Below are 17,679 nucleotides of genomic sequence, written 5' to 3'. Positions count from 1 at the left end.
TCAGAATAATCAAAGGTAACCCAGGATCATCACAAATTCATTAGCATTGCATATCACACACATATACATATACACACCATGGGCTTTGGAAGTCACACTGCTTTTTCCCTAGCCAAATAAAGTTAAAAATGCCTGCTCTCAAAGTGCAAGTGTAGAATTTAAATCAGTTGTAAAGAGCACTTTTTCACACCCAAAAACCAAAGATCCCAATAAATCCCACAAAAAATAAGAGCAGATGAGGCCACTTTTAGTCAAACCTGCTCTCCAGTTTTCTTGCCAGTCATTACCAACCTGAAGAGTGAACATTTCTTTAAAAAATCTCTGCCATTCTTTCTATTTTCCTATGTTCTGCTCATTTTCTAGTTTGAGAAACAAGAAGCCTGGATTTATCCAGTGAGACTAACACCCCCTGTGTGGGAAATTTTGCGTGGGGAAGAAAGCACACTTCAATAAAAGGGGTGACATGGCATAAAGTGTTTCACCTCACTGACATAAAGTGTCCCATGACAAGAAATTAAATCTCTAAAGAGCTTTTAAAAAATACTTCTCTATTTTCTACAGAAGTGACATATTTCTGCTTAAAACATGCTTTTTCACATGTGATTAACTGTGACATTTTAAAGAAATATTTGCCTGGTGTGGCATCAATCTGCTCTTATGCACAGTCTTAAATAGGGAACCATGAGGATAGCACACTTTGGCCACAGAGTATTTCAAGGATTTGTGTGGTAATTTTATTGTTTCAGGGTCTTGCATGCACATCACTGGAGCCTATTTTTTTGGGGTAAGATAATTCTACAGATGAATAAATTTGTAGGGAAATTCCTTGCAGAGTGTTCATCTCTACACATGAGGTCCTGAGTTAATGGTCTCCCTGAACTAGCTCAGGTCTCAGAAGAGTTGAACCAGGCACCCTCAGGAGACCCCTACTCAACACTCTCTCCTACCTGGATTCTGATCACTCCCACCTCACTCTACATGAAACCCCAGCATCTGAAGAGAACTTGCCTCACTAGAGCCAGCCCAATTCTCCACTGCTGGCCTCTCCCTCAGGCGTCTCTTCCTTCTTCACCTCAAGGTGAGTGACTGCAGAAGGGTTGTTCTTGAGCATGGTGTTGATCTCCTTCTTCTCCAGTGAGTTCCACAGAGGATCTTAGCAGACACTTTCACTTGTCTGGTGAGACTGGGCTATTTTGGGTAACATGAGATATAATCATAGGAACCAAAATAATATCATTAAGAAGATAACCCTCTCAAAACTTCTCTACCCCAAACCCTCTATCACCACACAAATTTTCATTTCCAAGACAGGATGAAGTCTGAAAAGCTATATTTTTTAAAATTAGTGGCAAAAATCTCCTGGCAAAAGACCCCATGAGAGTGAAAATCATAATCATCCCTGCAAACATTGTTGTGTAGTACACATGAAGCATTGCACTGGATGTTAGGTAAAGCACAGCAAAACAGAGTATAATATTGGTCACCTAGTGTCTTCAGTGGTGGTACAGAAAAACAACTTGAAAAAAGTGCAATTTTTAACCAATTTAGAGTGCTGGGTAAAATTTGGGGAAAAAATACATCAAAGCTTGTATGTCAAATGAAAGTAATATCACTAAGTCCAGATGTTAATTTATGTATTTATTAAATAGCTGCTTCAGGGCAAAACAAGGTGCTGGAAAGCCCAGACATTTAACCTAGGGTCAAACTCCCACAGCACTCACAGGCAAGAGGGGAGGTGAGAGAGAGACTGCAGTGGTATAAATATTCAGAGTTCTTGTGGAGACAGAGATGGGCAGGCTGTGGAAGGATCCACACAGGAAATGTCACTGGTGCAGGTGTCACAGATGAGTACTCAGGTAGGTCAGTGTGGGAAGCAGAAGGAGAAGCCAGCTGTGCACTGGGCCAGGATGGAGGGGCCTTTTCATAGGAGGTGGGAGAAAGCAGAGAAGAAGGTCACTTTTTGGCAAGAGGAAGCAGGGGACAATGGAGAGTTCAAATAAGAGGGGCAGCAGGTGTGCTACGGGCATCATCAGAAATCCAGGTCTTGCCACCACGAGGACTCTGCCCCTTGCTCCTTAGTGCTTTGTGCTTTCAATGAAAGAATTCAGTCCAAGTACACAGGCGACCTTACAGAAGTAGGGGTAGAATTTAGTGCAGGTAATACACAGAGATTTATGCTTTCAAACAAGATGGGCAGTGCCATGCAGGCATCTGTCCCAAGGGTGAGGCTGGATATGTTTTCATGCACAGGAAAATTCCTGGGCTTCAGGGCCAAGGGTGACTGTGATGCTGGTTGACCAGTTTGCATAGAGCTGATGCTGGAACTGCCAAATGTCTTCCTGCTCCTTTCAGTTGGACAGTGTTACCTCAGGATCCTTAATCATATAAGAAAGGAGGAAAAAATATAAAATATAACTCTAACTCAGGTCTCAGTCCAAGGCAGGAGGGTGCTTAAAGAATGTGCCCCTTTCTGGGACAAGTGTTCGGATCTCTTTCAATAGGAAAGTGGTCCAAGGGAACAAGGGTGAAGGGTGATGAGGTGGGGAAGGGGAAATAAAGATGCGCTATGTACAGGAACCTAGAAACCTCAATTAATGTAAACATTACATGCCATAATATGAGCCAAGACACACAGTATCAACAAAAATGAAAATGGGAGAGGGGGCGTGCAAGAGGAGGGAGGGAGTGGGAAGGAAGAAAAAGGGATTTTTTTAAAAAGAAAGAAAATGTAGTACGTACATGTAACCATTCCCTGTGATGATTGTAAACTCCATAAACTGAAAACATGTTCAAAGAAGATTAAAAATTTTAATAAAGTAAAATAAGGTCCCCTTTCTGGTGTTGTTTGGCATTGGCTATGCAGCAGGGTACTGTGTGCCTGGCTCTCTACACACAGGCCCTGTGTCCTTGGGTCTGAGACCACATAAGTGCATGAAATGGGTCACACACTGAGGTCTGTGTTTCCTTGTTTTTCTCTCCCTGACACACTGTGCTACTCTATTCCTCCTTTGTCCCTCAGGCCTGCTGTTATCTAACTACCTGTCTAACAATGGGGCTGTTAGATGGGTCCACAGGCTTTAAGCAATCAAGGATAAAATGAGGATTGCAATTTCTGGAGATCTTACAAGCTGGGAGTGTGAGGAATGGAGGAGGGTGGGTGGATCTCTCAACAGGATCCTCACAGTGACCAGCAAAGAGCCTGACAATGTGGCACGGAGGAGACCAATGGCTGAGCTTTTACTCATTCCGGACACTCATGAGAAATTCTTTTAATTTGATTCTTAATGATGACCAAAACAAATCCAAACAGTTGTAATGGTGATATTCCACAGTGAAACTCTTGAAGAAAATCGTCTACTCTTTATCCCTGACTTACTTCACTTAACATAATGAGCTTCATGTTCATCTGTTGCCATTAATGGTAAGATTCACTTTTTCTTGAAGGTGGGTGGTATTTGGTGTTTACATTCACCACCTTTTATTGCCAATGCAACCACTGCTACAAACCAGTTGATCCACACTTTGGCTGTCATGAACAATTCTTTATTGGCTTTGAGAGTGGAGATGTCTCTGCAGCATACTGGATCCATTTTCTATGAATAAGTACCCAGGACTAGGACTGCTAGGTTATGTTGTTGTTCAATTTTTAACCTTTATTAGCTCTAATATCATTTCAATCATGACCATACTTATATTCCATTTCTCTATATTCTTGGGAACATTTTTTATCTTTGTCTTTCTAATAATATCCACAGCAGCAGAAGAGAGTTGAGAAAGATAAACACTCTGTGCTCTCATTCATGTGGGGAGGTGAAATAGTTAATCTCCTAGAATCTGAGTGCAGGGTGATGGTTACCAAAGACTAAGGTAGTGGCTTACTAGAGGGTTGGGGTGACAGTGGCCCCAAGTGCAGAGTCACAGCCAAACAGGAAGAAGAAGCAGAGATCTGTGGTACAGCATGGAGACTACAGTAAGTGATGATTTATTGTACATTTGGATGGTTTAATGAAGGAGGGCATATGTCCTCAACAGAGCCCAGGCAAGTTCTTGATGTCTCATCAAACAGAAAGCACTTCAGCAAGTTTCTCTGAGAGCCACAGGCTGATGTATTAGGCAGAGTCAGAAAATAAGACAAAACAGGAAAGAATTTCAGCTTCAGAATTTTAAGGGGACTAAGCTTTATCATAGAAGGATTACTCACCATAATCAAACCAAAGGAAGCATGCAAGGGTGCATGGATGATAACTGTATAAGAAAATGTAATACTTACATAGAAGCCAACTGTATTCTATCTTTGAAATCATAGGAGAGTCAGGGATTTAGCTCAGTGGTTCTGCTGCCTGCCTCACAAGTGCAGGGTCCCAAATTCAATCCCCAGTGCCAAAAAAAATCATAGGAAATTCTCACAACTACAACCTGGATGAATCTTACAACATCACACATACCAGAGGTCCCCAGCACCCAAACCATAGACCTGTAGCAGTCTGTTAGGAGCCAAGCTGGACAAAAAGAGGTGCACAGCATGGGAGGAATTGAAGCTTCCTCTGTGTCTACAGTGCTCACCATCTCTGCCATGACCATCTGAGCTCTGGCTCCCATCAGATCAACATGGCATTAGATTCTCTTTGGAGCATGAACCCTACTGTGGAGTACACATTTGAGGGATATGGGTTGCCTGCTACCCATGAGAATCTAAAGTCTGGTAAATCTAAAGATCTGAGGTGGAGATGAGGGGGTGATGACAGCACTGAGGAGCAACTGCAAATACAGATGAACATCAGCAGAGAGATTTGACTCCGGAGACCATGATAAATCAATTGCTTGCAGACTCAGATCAGCTTAGTGTTATATCACAACTAAGATGCAGGGGTGTCAGGCTTTATAGTGGTAAGTGTGTTCATGTCCTTCATCTGGTAGCAGGCTTTAAGTCAAATTCAACACTTATTTTAGCCTGCACATAACCCACCTTTTATTTACCACTTCCAGCTGTATCTTTCCTGAACTATGCACTTGTCTCAGCTGCAGTTTTGGAAGGCTCACAAGCTAACCCAACCCACAATGAATACAAAACAAAGTCATGAGACCGCTTCTCTAAAACGGGGAAACATACAGTGATGAGGCAACAGAAGATTCTAAGACTAACAGCACAGAGTAAGCAGCATTTAAGAGACATCACCAAGACTCAATTAAATTATGGGTTCACTGAAAGAAGTGACATTTTCTCCAAATCTGCTTTGTATAATATATGGTGATGTGCTATCCAACTAAGCTATGAAACCTTAAAAACTGCTTTGCCACATGAATACTAAATAGCCTGATTTTAAAAATCCAATCCTTTGGAGTTACTCAAAAGACAAAATATGAAGATGAGGGGAAAGCATTGCAAGGGGTCACCATTCCATCAAATATGCGTGTCCTGAGTGCATCATTGTCAGTGGCTGACCACATTACTAGAGCTGAAAGCCATTCACTATTGGTGAAAAGTTGGTCCTGCCTACTGCTAAGAAGATTTGTTACAAATCCTTCTGAGAGTCTGGAATGCAAAAGGTGCCATGTGTTTTTCACTTGGCTAGTATGGTGAATAGACATATTGAAGCCACAGAGGATCTGGAAGCACAATAGATAGAAAGACATCTGTACATGATCCAGGCTCACAAGTCTGATGACATTGACAACACGGCAACAAGGATTGTTTTCAGGATGATATGAAAGAGGATATGTTATGTGCACTTTTGTTGCCAACCAATACCACAACTGCAAAACTACTAACGTATTAGAATGATTATGTAGCAGGAAGACTGAACTGGTAATTTTAGGTGGGATATGTATAGACAGAGGGGGTACCATGATTGCATGGTTTTCTAAGCTCACCACTTGTGTCAAGGAAATCACTTCTGCATGTGAGTCTATGCCCTGGTGACCTGTAGAGAAAGGTTCACAAGACAAACAGTGTCACCTGAACTAAACAATGTTTTTCAAGTTTGATAAAATTAACAACCACACTAAAGTACACACAGATACTCCTCATGTCTGTGCTCATAGATCTGTCAGAATACAGACCCAGAGCATATATGCCTTCTCTTATATGCAGAAGGGAGGTGATTTCTAAAGGTTGATTACTGGCCAGGGATTTTGAATTACAAGAGATGCTCTAGAGATTTCTTTGAGGAAAAGCAGTCACCACCAACAGCATATTTCAGTAACATCAACTGGGTACCAAAACTTGCTTACTTGTGTGAAATATTCAACCTGCTCCATAAACTCAATCTGTCCCTTCAGGAAAGAATGATATGTTCATGTCAGCAGATAAAGTGGTTGCTTTCAAAGCCAAACTTGAATGATGGGTGTGATGAGTGAATGGATTTTTCTATATGTTGCAAACACTAGTAGAGATTTTGGGAAAGAGATTGAGACTGGGCCATCTTTCTCCCTGCTTGTGCATGATCACCTATTTCAGCTTTCAAAAGAATATAAGAATTACTCTACAACCACAAAAGACCCCTACTTGGGCAGAAATGAATCCATTACCCATTTGTGAAGAAGTGAGGTGACCAAAAATAAGAAGGTAATAAAAAAACTAATAATAATAAAAAGAAGTTAGGTGATACAACTTCATCTATTCTAGAAGAGGAACAACTGTGTGAGATCACAAAGGAGGATGGCTGAAAATTGTTTGAGATAACTTCAAATCTTAACACATTCTGAACTAAAGTCAAGATGGATATTTCCTGAAGTTGGCACAAAAGCACAGAAACTCTGCTTTCATTTCCATCATCCTGTGTTTGTGAAGCAGAGTTTTCTGAAATGACAGCCACCAAACGGAGATTATAGAGAATACAGGACATACAAAACACACTTAAGGTGTCACTGTCTCCTGTTTTTACAAGATGGGACCATTTAGTGATAGGAAAACAAGGTCAGGAATTGCACTGTCTTTGTTTAATGGTGAGTTGCATAATTATTTTATTATAATATATATAAAGTACACAGTAAATGTGATGCATTTGATATATTCCAAACCAACCCACCCACATTATACAGAAAAATTGTCATCAATTATAAGTAGTTCCTGATATCAAAAATGTTCAGCACAACCTGTTTTAAATAGCCCAAGAACAATGTTACAAATTATGCAGTATTTTATTTCTCTGAGGTATTTACATGTTACCCTGAAGTTATTAAAATGAAGAAGTCATATTTATCATCAAAATTTGACCCTTTCTGGACCAGGGATGTTGATCAGTGGCATAGAGCCTGTCTGGCAAGCATAAGATCCTGAGTTTGATCACTGATAAAAAACAAAACAAAACAAAAAAAACTTGTCCCTTTACTTCTAGGTATATATAAAGCAGCTGCCATGGAAAAGAGAAACACGAGCTTTCCCAACACTTTAGTCCTGTTGGGGTTCTCAGAGCTTCCATGGCTGGAGAGGCCCCTCTCTGCAGTGGTCCTGGTCTCCTACCTCCTCACCCTGGTAGGGAACAACTCCATCATTTTCATCTCCCTGGAGGACCCCAGACTCCAGACACCCATGTACAACTTCTGGACAACTTCTCTCTGCTGGATCTTGGTCTCACCTTCACTATTATGCTCCAGCTGCTGGCCAACCTGTGGGCACCAGACAAGATCTATATTTTCAGCTGGACAGGCTGCTTTGAATGTGTCCTGCTGGCTATGATGGCTATTGATCGCTATATGGCCATCTGCCAGCCCCTCCAGTACACTCTTATAATGCATCCCTGGGTGTATGTGCAGATGGCAGCTGCCTCCTGGTCCAGTGACCTGGGAAGTTCTCTGCTCCATGTCACACTGAGCATCCAGATTCCCCTCTGTTGGCACCACACCCTGGACCACTTCTTCTGTGAGGTGCCTGTGCTCATCAAGCTGGCCTGTGGGGACATCACTGTTAATGAGCTGACCCTGGTTATTGGAGCCATCCCTTTCTCAAAGATGGCTCCCCTGATGGTGGTCATCCCCTTCATCTTCATTGACAAGGCTGTACTGAAGATCCCTTTAGCTGAAGGAAGGAACAAGACACTCAGGACCTGCAGTTCCCACTTGCATTTGGTCACCATATACTTTGGTCCTGCCATCGAAATGTACCTCCAGCTTCCAGCAAATCACACTCAGGCCAAGTTCATATCCTTCTTCTATGGCATATTATTCCTGTGCTCAACCCACTCATCTACACCCTGAGAAACAAGTATGTGCAGACAGCATGGAAGAGAATCCTGCAATCCCAGGATCAGGTGAAGCCAGATTACCTTGAATCTTCCTGGAGCAACCACATATTCTCATTAGTTATTGCTGACATGGGTCCTTTTCCAAATGTGTGTCCATGACTTCAAATAAAAGACTGCTCTTCTCTACATATTAATTAATTTGATAAAAAAAAGGAAAAAGTTTTATGTAGAAAGTTCTGTCTTCTTCTAAAATACCAAATATAGCCACTATCCTGTTTTTAATCCTTTCCAAATGTTTGCTTTACATAGACACAATAGACAGATGGTCCATTCATCTATTGGTAAAGATACCTGCACATTCATGCTCATTGCCACACCATTCACAATAACCAAGGTGTTTTTATTAAAAGTAAATATCCATCAGTGGGTGATTAAAAATAATATGTCATATATGTAAACAAAGAAATATTATCTGCACCTACACACATAAATTCTTCCATTTATGATAGCATGGATGGAATTCAACAGCATTATAGTAGGTGAAATAAGGTAAACACAGAAACACAGGTGACATATTATCATTTGTATGTGGAATATGAGCAATTAACTCTTTAGAACAATAGTAACCACCACAAGTTGCTATCTAAGGAGATTAAGAACTTATTAAAGACTAACATCTATGGCACAAAGTATGTTTTTCTTATATATTTTTTATGAAAATTTGGACCTAAAGGTTAGATAAATGGAATTTTTGAAAAATTGTCCTGTCTAACAACATAAGGAACTCCAGTCTTAATTTTCCAAAGAACCAGGCTAATCAAACACACTTTCCATCTGAAAAGAGCTCTGAATTTTTAATCAAATATGTGTGCCAAAAAATGCATTCCTGTGACATCTGCCCCACATTTAGATTGAATCCTAAACTGATATCAACAAAGAGATGAGAAATGAAGACAAAGTACTGGCTCTAGGTTGATGGATGTGGAAGGATGAGAGAGAAAAGCTACCCTGCATCTCAGCATTTTGGGCTCTGGAGAGACCAAGCCTTGCTGCCTTTAGCATCTTTACCTGAAGTCTCTTTGCTTTTTTAGTGCTCTCTGCAAGAAATGATGTCATTTCATACTTCTCCTTTTGGCAGCAGTAATTTTACCACAAAGAAATGATTTTAAAAAATAATACTCAGGATTATTGTATATTGTGAAGTGGAAGTAGAAAGGTTGTGAACATGAGTTAGGAAGAGGAACTCACTTGCAAGATCACTGGCTTCTTAGGCAGATGTATTATAAAAGACCAAACTGAAAGCTGAAGCATTCCTTCTGGGATGGTTAATCTTGACTTTGAACTTGTTTGGCTTTAGAGACCCCCAAATCAGAAGCCTCTTCCAAGACTCAAGGCAAACTTAACTGTGAGTCTCCATAAAATTCATAAAGTTGCAGAATCCCAAGATATAATGTCACAGGGTAAACCTTCCCATTCTAAAATGGAGAACACTTAGTATGATGTTGGCTGGTGGTTTGTCCTAGGTGGCTTTTATCAGATTGATATAAAGAACATCTATACCAACTTTCCATAGGGTTTTTTATCATAATTTGTTGTTGAACTTTGTATAATGCTTTTTCTGCACCTACTGTGATGATCGTGGGATTTTTATTCTTGGCTCTGTTGATATGGTGTATAACATTTATTGATTTGTGTGTGTTGAACCATTCCGGTATCCCTGGGATGAACCCAACTTGGTCATGGTGTATAATCTTGATGACTTGTTGGATTATATTTGCCAGCATCTTATTGAGGATTTTTGTGTCTATGTTCATTATGGAGATTGGCCTGTAGTCTCATTTTTTGGTTGGATCCTTCTCTGGTTTTGGTATCTGAGTAATACCTGCTTCCAGGAATTACTTTGGGAATATTGTTTCCCTTTGAATTTCATTAAAAAGTTTAAAGAGTAGTGGCATTAGATTGTCTCTAAATTTCTTGTAGAATTCAGCAGGGAATCCTTCAGGGCCTAGGCTTTTCTTTATTGGTAGATTTTTAATTACATCTTCAGTATCATTGACTGATGTTGTTTTATTTAGAATTTTTATATCTTCCTGATTCAGCTTCTGTAATTCATATGAATCTGTCCATTGCTTCTGTGTTTTCCATCTTATTAGAATAAAGGCTCTGGAAATAGATATTGATGATCTGGATTTCTGCAGTATCCATTGTGATTTCACCATTTCATTCCTAATTGCAAGAATTTGAGTCCTTTCTTTCCTTTTTATGATGAGGTTGACTAAGCATTAATCAATTTTATTTAATCTTTCAAAGAGCCAACTCTTTTATTCATTGATTCTTTGTACAATTTTGTTAGTCTCACATGCATTAATTTCTACTATAATCTTTATAATTTCCTCCCCTGTGCAAACTTTAGGCTTAACATGTTCTTTTTCTAGAAGTTGAGGTTCAATATTAGGTTGTTTATTTGAGCTCACTCTTTTCCTGATGTGAGAGTTCACCACTATAAATTTTCCTCATAGGAGTGCTTTCATTATAACTCACAGGCACTGTTATATTATATCAGCATTATCATTTAATTATAAAAGTTGTCTAATTTCTTCTTTAATTTCATCTGTGATCCATTGGTTGTTCAGGAGGGTATTTAATTTCCATGGTTTTATGTAGCTTTTGTGGTTCCTTTTGCCCTTGATTTCCATTTGAGAGATACAAATTAAAACAATGCTGAGATTACATTTCACTCCAGAGAGAATGGCTATTATTAAAAAATCCACCAATAACAAGTGTTGGTTGGGCTTTAGGAAAATAGGAACCCTGCTGCACTTATTGTGGGATGGTAGATTGTTGCACCCACTGGGGAAATCAGTATTGGGATACCTCAAAACACTAGGACTAGAGGTTCCATTGCATCCAGCTAGCCCCCTTATTGGTATCTTCCCAAAAGAATTAAAAGCATCATACCACACTAATACTATATATGCCTGCCCATGTTTATAGCAGCAGAGTTTGTAATAGTTAAATCTTGGAAACAGCATAAATGCCCAAACTGGTGATTGGATAAAGAAGATATGTCTTTTTTTAATACAGTGCAGTACTATTTGCCATAAAGAAAGTTAAACTTGAGACATTAACAGGTAAACTGGAGACATTAACAAGTAACCTAGAGACTACTCTCTTAAGAGAAATATATCAGACACTCATGTGTATATACTGCATTGTTTCTCTGGTGTGAGAAACTGAAAGTCTAAAGACCAAAAAGTATAGTAGACATTGTGAAATAGGAGGAAAATGTTCAAATGGGAAGATGAATAAGGGAGGGGGGGAGAAGGAAATGAATGAAGGGCCAAGAAAGAAATGAGTAAAGAAAGATAAAATGGAAACAAAGCTTTTGTATATAAGAAGGGGGAAAAGTATAGGACTAAATTCTACAGCTGTTCATGGTAAAAGCTATCAGGAGGCTAGAAATAGAACAGAACCCTCTCAATAGATTAAAGACATGTACACCATACTTCCAGTGAGAACACCTAATATGAATGGAGAAGATACAATGCTATCTCCTTAAGGTGGGGAACAAGGGCAGATATGCTTGCTCTTTATCTGTCCATTAAACTTTGAAACCTAGGCCCCACCAAAATAGTCTGGCAATAAAATGACACTATTAGGATAGGATTGGCAAAGTAGAAGCAAAATCTTTATATGTTGATGAAATGGTCACCTACAGAGAAAATGCTAAGAAATCTCTAGGAGCCCCTAGAACTTGTACTTAAATTTAGCAGGATTAGAAAACATCAGGTATAAAAATTCAGATCTATGTATACTTGCTATAAATGAAGAATTGGATATTGAAATTTAAAAGTTATGTAGGAGTACAAAGGACCTAGAGACATTTTAAAAAACATGAAAACAAAAACAAAAACAGTGTTGGAAGACATTTAGTACCTAATTTTAAGACTTCTTCTAAAGCTAGTTATCAAGGCAGTTTTGCTGTAAGGAAAGACATATAGATCATTTGAATAAAACAGAGAATCTAGAAATAAAACCACACATATAAGGTCCACTGAGTTTTGAAAGATTATTTAACATTAGCGTTTTATAGAATATAAACAATTCAAGAGCTGAGGAAGAGATAGTGTTTTCAGCAAACAACACTAGAACATCTGGTATCCATATATAAAAAATTAACCTCAACCCTTTATTTCCATAAATGAAAATAACTAAAAAGGATCTATGAAACTAAATATGAAATCCTAAAAGTATAAAACTTTAAGAAGAAATTATAAGGAAAAATATGTATGAATTCCCGGTAGGCAAGAACTACCTACCTAGGATACAAAAAACATGATGTATAAAAGAAAAAATTTGATAAATGATATTCCATCAAAATTTAGAACTTTAAATGACATCATTAAAATGAAAAGTAGTCCTTAAACAGACCATATTTACAATGCATATAACCTATGACCAGAATATATAAAGAATTCTTAGAGCTCATTAATAGACAACCCAATTAAAATGTAGACATAAGAAGATGATAAATAGCCAGTATAGCCCAAGGAAAGGTGTGCAACTCTAGAATCAGAAAAATACTAATCAATACAATAATAAGATTGAATTATACACTCATTAGGGAGATGAAGTTAAAAGTTTTAAAAGCCTTGTCATGACTTTTTCTTTTTGTTGGATTCTCCCCCTTTGCATTTAATTTATCATGCCCAATGGATTCAGTCTGCTGGGTTTCCTGGGGTTGTGATCCTCATTTTCTTTTCCTCAAAGTCATGAAAATGATGACCCAATATGTATCAGTTATAACGACCAATGTTAATGGTAAAAAAAAAAAAAAAGAACAGTAAGAGATAGAAAGGAGAGAAGGGGAAAAATAAATAAAAATCAAGATATATCATTTACAGGTACAAATTCCATAAGATAGATATGATCATAATGTATACCTAAATTGTACCATTAAACTCAATTAATGATAAAAATAAAAACAAAAATGTATCTTTTAGGGCCCTTAACTTTCTATAGAGGCTATCCTAACTTCTTCCTCATAATTTATATATAATGAATGTTTATCTTTTTAAAAAATTAAAGTAAAATAAAATGGAGAAACAGGAATATAGAAAGGCTTAGGATCACAGATATTCCAGAACCCAGTAGGGAAAACATAAACTCCTGTAGCTCCATGTCCAATAAAGAGCACATGGTAGTGAGATGCAAATTTCATAGGTCTTGTGTGGCTCCATTCCAAGGCCTTTCTGGTTTTCATCCACATAGCCTCTCTTTGGCTGGCTCCACGTGCTGCCTGTGGCTTTCCTCAACAGAAATTCTGTATTGCTGGCATCTACAATTCCTAGTATGTCCTATTTCTGTGACATCAGTTTCCTTCTATAACTTCACACATTGTTTGGTCTCCCACAACTCTCTTTGAAATCCAGGAGGAAGACTCCATGACCCACTACTCTTTCCTTCTTCCTGTGTAGAGTTAAAAAAAAACTGGGTCATGTGGACGATACCAACATCTCATATCAGCAATAGCCAGGCCTCCTAGGAACATGGCTACTGTGGTATCTGAGTGATGCAATCTGGGCAAAGTGAAATGAGTAACAGGAAGTAGTTCTCTAGAAGACCCTTCTCAAGCCAGGATTCCCAGAGCCTCTATATTCAAGTGAATGGTTACACTTTTTCCAATTTGTGTCTGGGAGGAGTAGGACCTGATTTCTGGGATGCCCTCAAGGCAATCTTTTTCTTTTTCAAGTTTAAAGTACTTGCTTCCTTTTGGGGATTGTATTTAGGTGTCCCCTCTAAAGACTCACAGGTGGGGTTTTTTTTACAAAGGTGGCTTGACCTATAGTGTGCGATTGATTCATAGTTCAATGCTAGAAATAAGGGTGCTAGAATTAAAGGAATGTGATTACTAAATCAGCACACTGATTTGTTTGGCACCCACCCTAATCCAGTATCCTAGATAGAATATAAAAGGAGCAGAAAGACACTGCTAAGGTCTACATTTCTATCAGCATTGTGTTCTTCTGAATGTTGATAAGAATATCCCAGCAAGCTTAGCTTACAATATTCTAGGGCTACTTCTTCAGCTGACATCTCGAAATCCTTCCATTATCTTCCACCAAGTCTGTACTAAGAACTTCCGAACCACATGCTCAGGTAGTGTTACATCAATAACACCACTCCTGGTACCAAAATCTTTTTCTGATACGTTCTCATTGTCAGACAAAATGCCCATACCCACAAGTTAAAGGAATAAAGGTTAATTTTAGCTCACAATTTGTAGAGGATTCAGTCCATAGTCACCTGGCTCCAAAGTAGGGTGGCATGATACAGGAGAGTTGCTTACAGTGAGGCCAGAAGCTAGAAGTTAAACAGGTAGGTCACAGTCCTGAATAGTTAACTTAAATAAACTGAAGGTCAGAGCTTAAGTGATTGTATGTACAATGGGCCCAAATAACTAATGTGAGTAAACTATCAGGGTCTAATGGAATGTAAAAGACAGAGGGTGCATTCCTAAAAAAAATGGACAGAGCCTTGGAGGAATTGAAATGCAAACAAGTCTGCCTGCTTTCCAGACATCAAAAGCCAGGCAGGAACTAACAGCATCTCTGTATTCTGCCACAGTCACCTGTACCAAAAAGTCTATAAATGCCTCAGACTTAAACATCTACTCTTTTCACCTTTGAGAAAGCCCCTCCCTGATGGAGAGGTGGAGCTTTTCTTTTTATTCTTCCTAATGAACATGCATTTGGTCATTTCCCACCGCTTGCTGTTTTGTCAGCTTCAATCATTTTTCATCTCAAAACAAGGACCCAGAGCAGGAGGGCCCTGGTTACAATGGCATGGAATAGGAAGTAGCCATTGCACAAGGGAGGAGGAGGGATATATGCAAGCCACAGCCCAGTGACCCACTACTTCTAACCAGGCTTCACCTCCCAACATCACACCCAGCTGTAACCCCCACCAGTACACTACTCCAGTTACCACATATCCATGGTACAGCCACATCCCAAACACCCCACCTATGAGTATGTGAGGCTTTGGGAGACTTTTAGATATAAACCATTACACCCGTTGAACAGAGAGATTTTTGGCTAGAAAATTATGTCTTAAAATCTGGAATAGAGCCACTGTTCTTTTTTCTTGATAATTCCCATAGACTCAAAGTACATCATGATCCAGATATCTATGGGAAGAGATATCTGGTCATCACTGTTGATCACCACACTATTCACAGGAGCCAACATGTGTAATAAAACTAAGTATCAATCATAGGATGAATGCAAAATAAAATGTAGTGTGTGTATACAAATGGATATTATTTGGCCCTACAAAAACAAATGCTCTCATATGTAATAACATGGACAGAATTGGAGAAAATTATGCTAAGTGAAAGAAGCTAAACACAGAAAGACAAGTACTGCCTATCTCACCTCTACATAAAATATGAACAATTAACTCTTTAAAATAAGAGCTATCACCAGAGGTTGCTTTTGAGAGGTTGAAGAGATGATCATTAAAGAGGAATGTCTATGGTACACCATGTTTGCTTTAAGACATTTTTTTTTTGAAAATGTGGACCTGCAAGATAGGTAAACTGAATTTTGGGGAAATTCTCCCATCTAACCACATGAGAAACTCCAGGCCTAATTTTCAAAGTAATCAGCCTAATAAAACATATTTTTCATGTGAAAAAGTTCTATATTTTTTAATCAAATATGTCTGAACAATGCATTCCTGTGCCATTTTTTTTATTCTTGGCTTGAAATCAAAAAGGTTATAGTGACAAGGGGATGAGAAACAAAGGGGAGGTGATGATGGCAGGTGGATGGATGTGGAAGGGGAGAGGGAGGCATCTGGCATCATCTCCCAGTACTTCTTGACATGTTTCTCTCTAGAGGGACTGAGCCATGCTGCCTTCAGAGGCTTCTACCACTGTACTCTATGCTCTTTCTGTGCCCTCTGCCACACATGATGCCTTTTCGTATTTTCTCTCCTTTTAGAGGTGTATTTTGACCACACAGTGCTTTTTAGTAATGCTTTGAATGGGAAAACCCTTGTTTACTGTGAAGTAGAAGAAGAGGGTTTGTAAAAGTTATAGGGGAAGGGTAACTCACTGGCAACTTCCCCTGGGCTTTCAGGTATATGCATTACAAAAGACCACTGGTAAAAGCTAAAGCCTTCTTTGTGATGTTGACTCTTGATTGTAAACTTAATGTGTGAGAGATGCCAAGCCCAAAGTCTCATCTGAGACTGAAGACAAATGCTTAGCTATGAACTCCCCCGTTAAATGCAAAGGGTAAGTCCAGAGTCCCAAGAAAAAATGGCACAGGGAAAACATTTCCACTCCAAAAAGGAGTAATATGCAAATAAAAATGAATTTGACCATAGAAATTTCAGAACCCAGCAGGGCTAACATTAAATGCTCTAGCTCCATGTCTGATATACAGGGCACATGGGGTGAGATGTGAACTCTAGAGAGCTTGTGTGGCCCCACCCCATGGCTTTCTGGTTGCAGCTCACATGAATGCTCTTTTCAACTAGTTCAATTTATTATCTGTACCTTTCCTTTGAAGAGATTTTGGCCTCCCAGTAATTCTAACTCCCTCGTGGCTCTGCTCCACATTGTTTTTTCTTCTGACTTCACACACTGTTCTATCAAGGGCACATGGTTTTGACTCTAACATCTTCTTTGAAATCTGGGTGAAAACTTTCATCAAAAGGGTGAATGGATAGAGAAATGGCTCAGAACATGCAGATAGTGATGTGAAACTACAAGCTTTGAAATGAAGGAAATAATGTGTTTTGTGACTACATGGATAAACATAGAGACATTATGCTAAGTTAAATTAGTCATATGTGCAATGATAAATACATGTGATCAAACATATTTGGAATATACAAAATTGAGATCAGAGAAACAGAAAGGACAATGATCATCACCATAGACCAGAAATGAGTGAAATTGGGAGAGGTTAATCAAGGACCACAACGTTTTGGTCATGCAAAATAAATAAGTTCTGTATATCTAACATACAGTAATGGTGACTATGATTAATAAAATTCTATTACATATTTGAAATTTTCTAAGCAAAGGGATCTTCAATGTTTTCACTACAAAACAGATAATGTGTGAGATGATGGGTGTCTTAATAGTCATTAGGATGATAATCATTTCACAGTGTACAGATACCAAATCACCACATTCTGTACTTTAAGTATGAGCAAAAATCTTTATTCAGTTATACACCTAAGAAGCTGAGTAGAACTTAAATAATAAAAGTGATGTTGAGTACTTTTCATATTCATGTTGACCATTTGTATATTTTATTTTGACAAATTCTTATTCATACCATTTATCCATTTTTAATCAGGTTATTCGATTTTTTAAATGTTATTTATATTTTGGTGTTATTTTTTAATTCCTTATGTATTCTAGATATTATGCCCCTGTCTGTTAAATATTTCATCATTATTTTCTCCCATATGGTAG

The 17,679-nt window shown here is 38.6% G+C and overlaps 1 protein-coding gene across 1 annotated transcript; it reads left to right on the top strand.

The window, feature by feature from the left end:
- The first annotated feature begins 7,419 nt into the window (after window positions 1-7,419).
- LOC147822125 (olfactory receptor 2G3-like) lies at window positions 7,420-8,196 on the top strand. The gene has a single exon (XM_087197566.1). It carries the CDS (start codon window positions 7,420-7,422, stop codon window positions 8,194-8,196), a length of 777 nt encoding a protein of 258 aa, XP_087053692.1.
- Window positions 8,197-17,679: the final 9,483 nt, after the last annotated feature.

This window comes from Heterocephalus glaber, unplaced genomic scaffold, assembly GCF_053883595.1.
Source record: "Heterocephalus glaber isolate CG9 unplaced genomic scaffold, H.glaber_assembly_v1.0 deba00001673, whole genome shotgun sequence".
NCBI lineage: Eukaryota > Metazoa > Chordata > Mammalia > Rodentia > Bathyergidae > Heterocephalus > Heterocephalus glaber.
This window is presented reverse-complemented; position numbering and strand designations above follow the sequence as displayed.